This window comes from Suricata suricatta, chromosome 8 (assembly GCF_006229205.1).
Source record: "Suricata suricatta isolate VVHF042 chromosome 8, meerkat_22Aug2017_6uvM2_HiC, whole genome shotgun sequence".
NCBI classification, from domain to species: Eukaryota; Metazoa; Chordata; class Mammalia; order Carnivora; family Herpestidae; genus Suricata; species Suricata suricatta.
The window spans coordinates 64,272,056-64,282,368 of NC_043707.1; the positions used below are offsets into that span (position 1 = coordinate 64,272,056).

Sequence of the window (10,313 nt, forward strand, 5' to 3'; positions counted from 1 at the left end):
CCTGAGACTCCTTTTCTGTTAATTTTTATTGGAAAAGCTACCGCCCTGGGTGATCCGCAGAGAGAAAGTGGCTCCAGTATCACGGAGAAAGTCAGCCGGCTCGTCTACTGCTCAGGCCACAGGTGCTCCGCATGGGAGACGAGGATCTGATTTTCGACGAGGGGCACCTGGAATGATTTGGTTTGCCCATTTCTCTCCCCTTCCCCGTGGCAGTTTGGGCAATGCCCCTCCCAGGCCCTCGTGCCTACAATTTGCACACTGATTGTAACCCAGTTTTGTCTTTGGTTTCTTGGTCCCACGACTGGGTCTAGGGACACTGACCCCTGGGGACTCCCTGTCTTCCCCAGGGTTACCTCATGCAGACTGGAGCCACTGCCACAAGGCAGCTGGTCTTTTCATTTTCTTGTCTTCTTTTTCATCCTCTGTCACGTACCAGTTATTGAACACTCTAAAAGCTGTTTCTGTCCACTGAGTGGAGTTAGTGTTGGGACCTAGGGCCAATTTTTGAAGTTTTCTGCAGATATCTGGAGCACTTTGAGGTATGAAATAGGTATTATGGGCGCCGGGGTGGCTTGGTCCGTTAAGCAGCCGACTTCCGCTCAGGTCATGATCTCAGTCCTTGAACCCAAGCCCCAAGACCGGCTCTGAGCTGATAGCTCAGAGCCTGGAGCCTGGGAACCTGCTTAGGATTCTGTGTCTCCCTCTCTGTCTCCTTCTGTCTCTCTCAAAAATAAATATTAAAAGAAGAAGAAATAAGTGTGAAGGACCACTTGACTACCTTGGGCCTTCAGGATCCCCATTTGTACGCCTTTTTACACAATCCCACAGCCCTCCGGGGAAGGCTGGTGGGTTTTTAACACAACAATGTCAGGTGTCTGACAAATAGACCAACCACGTACCCAAATGAGCCCTCAAAAGGTTGTTCCCACTTTGCTGGGCCAGAGCTTCTGAGTCCCTAAACCGCCAGGTGCTGCAATCCTTCAACCCGGGGGTGTTTGGGCTGGATTTGGAGCATTCAATCCCCCAGCTTGAACAAACTAGGGTTGGCTAAAGAGACTTTTTTCCCCCCCGAATTACCCACATTTTGTGAGACAACTCACAGAGTAACTCTTCTAGCTATGCTGTGGGACCAACACCACCTACCTCCATGGGAGGACCTTCTGAACAAAAGGCTCAGTGCAGCTACTGGGTCTCCCAATGGGGCAGCGCGGCTGCTCCAGAACACAGGTGAGACAGTTAGGGACTATGGGAACAGGCTCCCGGTGAAAAACGTTATGCACCTGGGGCTATTGTTAAACTGCTTCTGTTACAGAGCAGAAGGAGCCGGTGGCCAGGATGTGGCCCCATTTACAAGTCTGGCTTATCACAGAAGACTCTTGCTCCAAAAAGTACCAGCATGAGTTGCCTGCCAATATCGACCAATCGGGACAAAGTCTTCCGACCAATCAGGACGAGGCGGCTTTTTTCTTTCTCTTATTAGCGAATTGGATTAGAGTGGTAACTTCCTCTATGTGAGCATAGCCTTCCCCTTGGGCCGGTACCTCCCTTCAGCCAGAGCTGTGGGTGGAACCTCAGAAGGACAAGAGTCCCCTCTGGGTCACCAAATCTGTCACTGGACCAAAGTTGGTCTACTTCTTGGTGACCTACAAAGAGAGACTGCACCAGACAGAAGTTGCCTCACAAGGTCACCTCTTATGCACAAACACCCAGATCACAGGGAGTGATTTCCAAAGCAGTGACTCCCTGAACTTCGAGAAGATAGGCTTCCTGTTAGTAAGGTTTGGGATGAGGCTGAAGCACTTTGTGATTCACCTGCTCAGGTGTCTTCCTCAGACTCTTCTTTTTTCTGTTCCAGCAGTTAAGTTAGTTTTTAAAAGGTAAGACTGAAGCAGAAACTTCTAAGAGTTTCTTGAGTTCAGGAGGTCAGTTCTGAGTTCAGGGCCAGTGACAAAATGGGCAAGAGGAAATGTCTAAAATTGGCAAATCAAGAAATAGCTGCAGAGTAATTACCACAAAACAATTAAAAATGGTTGCCCCTAGGGGTGAAAGGGGGACTGATTTTCAGTAATTTTTGGTAGTTTGGTACATATGTTTATAGGTCAGAACATTTCAATGATTTGAAAGGAAAAATGACTGATGTAGGTAAAACTGTAAACAGTTTCCTACAACTAACAGCGCTAAAGTCCATCTGACAGAATTCACTCTGCCTTTAGGCAAACTATGCTTTTAAACACCAAGTTTCGAAGTTTAAAAATAACATAAGGAAATGATACAAACTATAGCATCACTACAGTTTTAAATCAAATGCTAGTCTTTATGAAAGGATGAAAAAGGTAAAGGGTGGCAAAATATGCCTCTCCCAAAGGTACTTGCTTTGTCACACTGTTCTGATCTGAAGACACGGGGGAAAAAAAGCAGGTCTAAGAAGGGCACTCTGACCCCGCCCCCTTTCCTTTCTGAAAACAAGCTAATACTTGTCATCCCCATTCAGATGTCCTCCCTCACCCAGAAGGAAAGTTCCATCCTCATTCAAGGGCAGGGTGTTGAGACTGAGAGAATTCTAAACAAAACCTTATTTCTTGGCTTCTTTTAGGTTCCTCACATAGTTTACGTAGTTTATCTCCTTTTCCACAGTTGTCTCTCTTTGTTCAACCCAGTATCAAAGCCTTTAGGTTACACCACTTCTTTGGGTCATCTTACGAGGGCTTCTGTGGCACCTAAAACTTGTATTAATTAAGCCTGTATGTTTTTCTGTTCATCCATCTTGTGTCAACTTAGTTCTCGGGCCCAGCCCAAAACCCAAAGAAGTTAGAGGTAAAATTTTTCCTCCCCTGCAGAGGCAAATCCTAGATACATTTTATTCCATTAATGCATAGCAAGCAACCTGAGTTGTTCACAGCCCTATTCTCTGTTGTGTGAAAAGTGGAAGCTTCCTGCTAGAACAGTGATACACTTGGTACGCAGTAGTATGTTGCTCACAGATAAAACTTATTCTTTAGCTTATTTTTCAGATTAAACTATTTCCCAGTGCAGCCTGTAGACGGTGTTAAGAGGAGTTATGAGGGAAGAGATGTTCCATGTTCAATCCTGTTTTACAAATATTTGATTTCTTTATTGTAGGTCTTCTCAGAACCATCATGTTAATGGATATGGTGATTCTCTAGGAGGATATTATCCTATTCCTCAAATGGTGAGGCACCTTAATGTTTGTCAAATTTTAAAAGGAAGACAAAATTACAAAAAAAAAAAAAGAACCCCAAAATGGTTTTTTGATGGTAAGAATCCATTACAGAAGGGATTAGGAGGCAGCTATTACGTAGTTCAGGGTAATCTCGAAATCTGAAAATCTCAAACTTCCTCCATAACTTAAAAGCTTTCCCAGGACTGATAATATCTTTTAAGGTCTCCTGGTTATTTGGTAGCATTTGTGTGGTACACTGAAGGTTGTAGTTTTAACTTTTTAAAAAAGTAACCTCTATATCCAATGAAGGGCTCAAACTCATGACCCCGACGATCAAGAGTCACATGCTCTACCAACTGAGCCAGCCAGGTGCCCTGGGACACTGAAGGGGTTATGTGCTTTTTCTAAAAGAGAAATTCATTCTGTTACAATCAAATTTAACAAAACTTTTTTAAAAAGAGACATTGGGTGCTAAAAGGAATTTCTGAATGTCTATTTTTATGTTTTTCAAGTCAAGATTATATGAACTATGTATGAATTACACAGTTTTTAGATAGCAGAATAAAAAGAACAAGCAAAGGTTGTATATGATATCTGATTCTTTTTAATCTGAACAGAATATAAGTAAGTATACAAGTTTGCCAAAAAGAGTGGTAAAAACTGAATGTTATGTATTATGGAATCAGTACATCAAGTTTTACTTTGGTAGTCGGTGATTCTTATAGTTAATTCTGCAAAAAAACCAAAATCGGTTTTACAGAAATAAGAATATAAAATGCCCCCTTTTGAACCCTAGTTTGATCAAACTGATTTCATATCTAGCTTATTGATAATATTCGGTTTCAGTTTTCCCTGTGCAAATAATACAAGTCATTAATGGTAGTTTGATGAGCTGAAATCAATTTCTCTTAGGATAGTTCAACATAATAACCCAAATATAAAAAAGCTACTCAAGATTCACAGATAAACCAGTGCCTAAAAAACATAATTCACCCATGTGCGTAATCATTTTATAACATTTTTTCCAACATAAAATCACGGTCAAAGACAGTGATAGCATTGCACACTCGGTGCATTACTTCCCGTAGTGCATTCCCATGGCTCGTCTGGAGTTTACTGCCACGTAACCACCATACTTCTAATTAGTGGGCTTCTAACATAGATCCATCCAACTCTTTTAAAAAATCTAACACTCTTAAAGACCTTGAGCTTGACATATAAGGACTTTGTGTTTTAATATCCCAAACATTGGGAAGATTAGGTGTGAAACATAGTAATCACTCCCTGTAAGCAAGACTGCATGTAAATTTTTGTTACATCACCACAAAGAACCCTCGAAACAACTCAATACTGCAGATTGAGAGGGGCACATTTATTATTTAGCCAAAGAAAATTCAAATGGCTTTCCTGGAGTCAAACGTACCCCAAGACATATACAAGGAATGAGTGTAGCGGTGGCAACCAAAAAAATGTGCCACTGTGTAATAAAGGCTATTAGGCATTGATGTTGTACATTTTGATAATACAATGATTTGTTTCCCACTATCATGGAGCACAAGAAAATGAAACTCAAGACTATCTTGTTAGAACAGGATAATGATGACCCCAGTTTTAAATAGGGTTCTTCACTGAAGGAAAAGATAGAGCCATCAAAGTCAAATTAGCTGACTTCAAATGGTTTACATCCCAGGATGAATCAGGTTACACTGATTTAAGCCCAATTTAATTTAGGCAGGTTTTTAACCACAAGAATAAGGACATTCTTAGTACATATTAATAATTAAACCAACATATACACAATTAGCAATCTCCTATATAATATTAAATGTCTTAACTTGTTCTCGGTTATTTCATAGCTATTTGTTGCTTTGTTTAAAAAAAAAAAGCTCAACTTTATTTTACAAGGTACTGTGTATTTCTAACTGTGTTCTGTAATGATCTCATTGAAGCAGGACAGCTCACTGGATTCTAAGAGCCAAACTCAACTGTATCTTCTGTTATCTGTTTGAATTCATAATGGCCTCTGCCATCCATGTGCAGGTAGTACTGTAGGAAAGAAGTGGGGGAGAAAAAGCAATGACTAAGAGAATTTCCTTTTTGTCAAAAATTTATGTAGAGGTTATTATGCAAGAACATGACTGGGAATTACTTTAAGCTTTACTAAAACCTTCAAAGCTTTATTTTCAGAAAGGTAATAAGGCTAAATGAAGATATCTGCTCTTTTTAAAAATACCAACAATATAATTCTGCTTGGAGTAGATACAGTACTTTCCTTTATTAGAACTAAAATACCAGAATTCCTCATTATCCTGAAGGAACCAAATGTATACGCCTACAAATCAGAATGCTTCTGTAACTCCACAAAACCAAGGGACTGACCTTGGTTGTGTAAAAACAGGCTGATCAACAGGGCAGTCTTGAATACTTCCTTTATCTGGTTTCCTGGGTCAGTTTGGAACCTCTAACTTACGGCTTTTGTTAGTTCTTGGTCTTAGCAGAGGAGGAAAAGAGCTATACAGACTGCCTATATACCCTATCCACTGCAGACAAGCCAGGACAACAGTGACAGAGGGGGTGTGATCACCTTTCATCACAGAGAACTGCCACAGCTCAAGCACCGGAATAAGCAGGGTTCTGTGCCCGTGCAAACCTCACGCAACCTCGATGTAAACTACGACGATTATGTAGTGACTCTATTTTATTACAGTGCAATGATAACATAGCGGACATTATTCAGTCTCCCCTCTGTAGCCATGATCTCACTAAAAATGTCCCCAAGCCTTCTGCCATCTAATCCTTAAGACTCTTTCTCATCCTGTCAATACTGGGTGGGGAAGAAAACTCTACATAGCAATAGCTGTGATAAAGTTGTGTAAATTTTAGTCAGTTATGATACAACAGTCATTTATAAAAAGAGTGAACCACAAGTGGTTCTCTAATAACTCCCAAGGGCTTGTTTATATGTGTTAAAACTTTCAAAACTAACAGCTACCATAATATTTAAGAAAAACCTGTTTTACTTTATATAACTGAATTTGAATCACCTTTTGTCCTTCAAGGTATATATTTATAAGGGAACATACACCAAGAAACCATAGAAATAGAAAGCATAGAATCACCTGAATACACATATCTAAATAAGATAAAATTCCCCTATACCATTCAATGTTAAGAAATACAAACCTCATGGTGTTTCCAAAGAGACTTTCTATGTGACACAGTGAAGAGGGTGATGCCGACCTAATACAAAGAACATGATTTAGGTTAACATCGATAATACAGAATCACAAATTATACTAGTATATATTTTTTAAGCTATTACAATGACTGTCTTCAGAGGCTATAGTTAAAAATCAATATGAAAGAGAAAAAATTACAATGGACACCAATGTTCAAGGTAATGCAAAATACAGACCATCAACCACATAATAAAAACAAACAAGTTTCAATAAAGTCTTTAGAAATAAAAAAACAATTAACAGATACTACCATTAAGTGCACTATTTTGTATGGGGCAGAAAATATACATCCCAACACATTTCCTATTTTACTGCGAAAAATATATGAAAAGAGTACAAGAATAGTAAAAATAGCAAAAGGTCAAAATCAGGAAAAGTACATCAATATAGTGCTGTCTACAGTCCAACTGTTTTTTCAGATACAGGGTCATAATCCTTTATTGGAACCCTGTTTTGGAATAAGTCCTGAAATTCAGATTCTGGAAAAGCAGTAGTATCATCACCAGAGGGTTCTGGGGCAGAATCTGTAATTAGGCATATGAATGTTTCTGTTGGCAGCACATAAGAACACTGACATGGAGACAACTGAGAGTTTAAATATATTTTGTTAGTTCAGGCAAGGTTTGGCTACCCAATTGATCTTACTGCAAAAAAATGAAAAATCTTGTGGTTTTAAAAGCTTACTGGTTTTCATTTTTTAATTTTGTTTTAAAATTTTTGTTTGAGAGAGAGGGAGGAGGTGAGCAAGAGTGAGCAGAGTGGAGTAGAGGTAGAAGGGGAGGGAAGAGGGGAGAGAGGGGGAGGGAGGGAGGAAGGGAATAAAGGAATGAGAATACCTTAAGCAGGCTCCACACCCAGCCTGGAGCCCAATGTGCGGGGGATCAATCACAAGGGGCTCAATCCCACGCCACTGGGATCATGGCCTGAGCTAAAATCAAGAGTCAGATGCTTAACCAACTGAGCCACCCAGGCGCCCCAAAAAGCTTATTGGTTTTTAAACTCTAAATAAAGATTTCTTAAAGAAAGCACTAATCAATATAACTACAGGTGCTCTGGATCAATAGTTCTCAACTGGGACAGGGGAGAATTCTTGTCCCTTAGGGAACTCTTGGCAATGTCTTGGAAACATTTTTAATTGTCACAACTGAGAGAGCTACTGGCATCTAATGAACAGAGGTCAGAGATGCTGCCAAATATCCTATAACACAAAGGACAGTCCCCCACAACTAACGACTATCCAGCCCCAAATGTCAGTAGAGTGGAAACAGAAACTCTGCTCTGGACCATGGAGTCTTAAAATGATCTCTCAAGGCTGACAGAGATAAATGCCAGAGGACCCAGAAAATTCCAACAGGAGTTCTAATTTTACTTTCAATTTGATTTTTTTAGATTAGCCTGGATCATTTTGACATGAGATTTAAGTAACCAAGTCTGTACTGATACTTCTGCTAATTACCAAGTAATTACTTACAGTGATAGCACTTAAAACTTTTGATGTGCTGTAACTTTGGATGTCATGTGCAAAGGTTCTCAAATTGGTTAGAAACTACCTGACAAAATAAGTTACCAATAAAATACATTTCAGTGGTACATTTATTTGATTTCTGAAAGCTCACTTCAGAAATTATTTATTTTTAAGATTCCATAATAATTGGCTCAGATCTCAACTTAGCATTCTTTTTGTTAGAATTACTTAAGATACATAAGCAAAATTCAAAATATAAGATCTGGACCCCAGACTGTATCTTTCCATAATTAAAATTACAAACTGGTGATTTAGTTTCAGAAAAACAGCATTTAGAGGTCTCTTTAATGTTACCAACTTGAAACTGTGTTTTGTCTGTACTTAAAATTTACTAGTTTTGCGGCTGTAAATCAGCTCTAAGAGTCTCATACCTCATTTCGTACTTATATATATTCAATTGCTAGTATAGTAATATAAGTTAAATCATCAACTGGGGGACCCATAAGAACTTTTTCTCTTAAATGGAATCTATGCTTTATTGGAGAATTGCATCTTATGTGGGGACTTACAGCCTAAGACTAGGTGTAAGGGGAAATCACACGTTCAAAATTACCAGCCTCTAAGCCACTGATCAAATGGACTACACTTCCAATACCTATAAACCTGAAAGGTTATATGAACAAACACATAGAAAAATTATAAATGACCAAAACTGACTCAAGACTAGAAAACAAACCATTATGGAAGTAAAATCAGTAATGCAAATAATGCATTCTTTTGTCATTAGGCCAGTGCTTCTCAACCTTAATGTGCACCTGAGCCCTGTGGGACTCCTGTGAAAACGTGGACGCGGATGTGGCAGGGCCAGAGGCTCTGCGTCCTAACAAGCCCCCAGAGCTGCTGCTGCTGATCGCTGCCGCACTGTCAGCACGCAGTATGACCTTTTATTTTTTTTAAGTTTATTTATTTTTGAGTCAGAGAGAGACAGAACATGAGCAGGGGAGGGGCAGAAAGAGAGACACAGAATCGAAAACAGGCTCCAGGCTCTGTGCTGTCAGCACCCATGAACCGTGAGATCATGACCTGAGCCGAAGTCGGAAGCTCAACCGACTGAGCCACCCAGGTGCCGCCGCAGTATGACCTTTGATATGGACCATAAATCCCCACAGAGCACTTACAAATTGCCAAAAGACTTCTGTACTTCATTTACCTACACAGAGCTGTAAAACAGTTGAGATACTGCTCATAACTACTCAATCAATAGTTACTTAAAGAGAAGGCTACTGAAAGAAACTTTGGTAAAATGCTGCCCAGGCCAGAGAAAAAAGTAGGCAAACTGAAACTACCACATTATTACTGTCAAGTTTTCTTGATTAAAAAAACAAATGATATTTAGGTAAAGTTAACAGAACAAATTAAGAAAATATCAGTTTATGAGAATAGGAAATGATGTAGAAGGGAAATATATTCAAATATACTATTTGTTTCAAACCTAAGATATGGCTAAAGAATTATATACAGAATTCATTTACAATTTTCTTTTATTCATATTATTAATTATCATTTGAAATCTTTACTAAAGCGGGTAGATCATCCTTTGACAGTAATTTTATTACTTAATAACTTGAAATCTTCTGTTTGGATAGATATTTCGTTGGACACAGAGTACACAGAGAAGAATGACACAGAGCCTGAAACTGGGAACCCGAAAGGCTTACCTTTCGACAATGAGCTTACCTTTCGACAATGACTGTAAATGTAGCCTTCCACATCCACACTAACCGCACTTGTGCACTCATCCAAAATGGCAAACTGGGGCTTATGATAAAATAATCTTGCCATCTGAAGCATAAAAAGAAATATTTTGTGTAATCTCAGGCAGAAATTAACAAGCTAAAATAGATTTACTTTAATTTTTTTTTTTTCTTTTTAGAGACAGAGAGACAGCGTGAGCCAGGGAGGGTCAGAGAGAGACACACAGAATGTGAAGCAGGCTCCAGATTCTGAGCTAGCTGTCAGCACAGAGCCCGACGAGGGGCTCGAACCCATGGGACCGTGAGAGCCTGACCTGAGCTGAAGCCGGACACTTAACCGATTAAGCCACCCAGGTGCCCCTAGATTTACTTTAAATGAAATGTGCACTTAGTCTTGTAAAGCAACTATGAAAATTATTTTAACTCAAAAACTCTATTTCCCCATAATAGAAACAATATCAAAAAACCTAAGCGTTTTTACTGTCTTCCCAAAGGGGGAAATGTAACACACAGGAAATGCTGTTAAGAGTTAATCAAAAATTAATTGGCCATACATTTGTGGGCCCAGTTCTGGGTTCTCTATTCTATTCCATTGGTCTATGTGTCTGTTTTTGTGCCAATACCATACTGTCTTGATGATGACAGCTTTGTAGTAGAGGCTAAAGTCTGGGTTT

The 10,313-nt window shown here is 39.5% G+C and overlaps 1 protein-coding gene across 2 annotated transcripts in view; it reads right to left on the reverse strand.

Annotated features, from left to right (window-relative positions):
* Positions 1–3,762: 3,762 nt before the first annotated feature.
* Positions 3,763–10,313, reverse strand: part of ABCD3 (ATP binding cassette subfamily D member 3) — a 71,296-nt gene continuing 64,745 nt past the window's right edge. For both annotated transcript variants that reach the window (XM_029948754.1, XM_029948755.1), the window contains 3 exons: positions 9,623–9,727; positions 6,365–6,421; positions 3,763–5,227 (listed from right to left, as the gene is read on the reverse strand). In XM_029948754.1, coding sequence (XP_029804614.1) covers positions 5,150–5,227; positions 6,365–6,421; positions 9,623–9,727 — 240 coding nt within the window. In that variant the 3' untranslated portion in view covers positions 3,763–5,149. The remainder of the gene's footprint in view (positions 5,228–6,364; positions 6,422–9,622; positions 9,728–10,313) is intronic.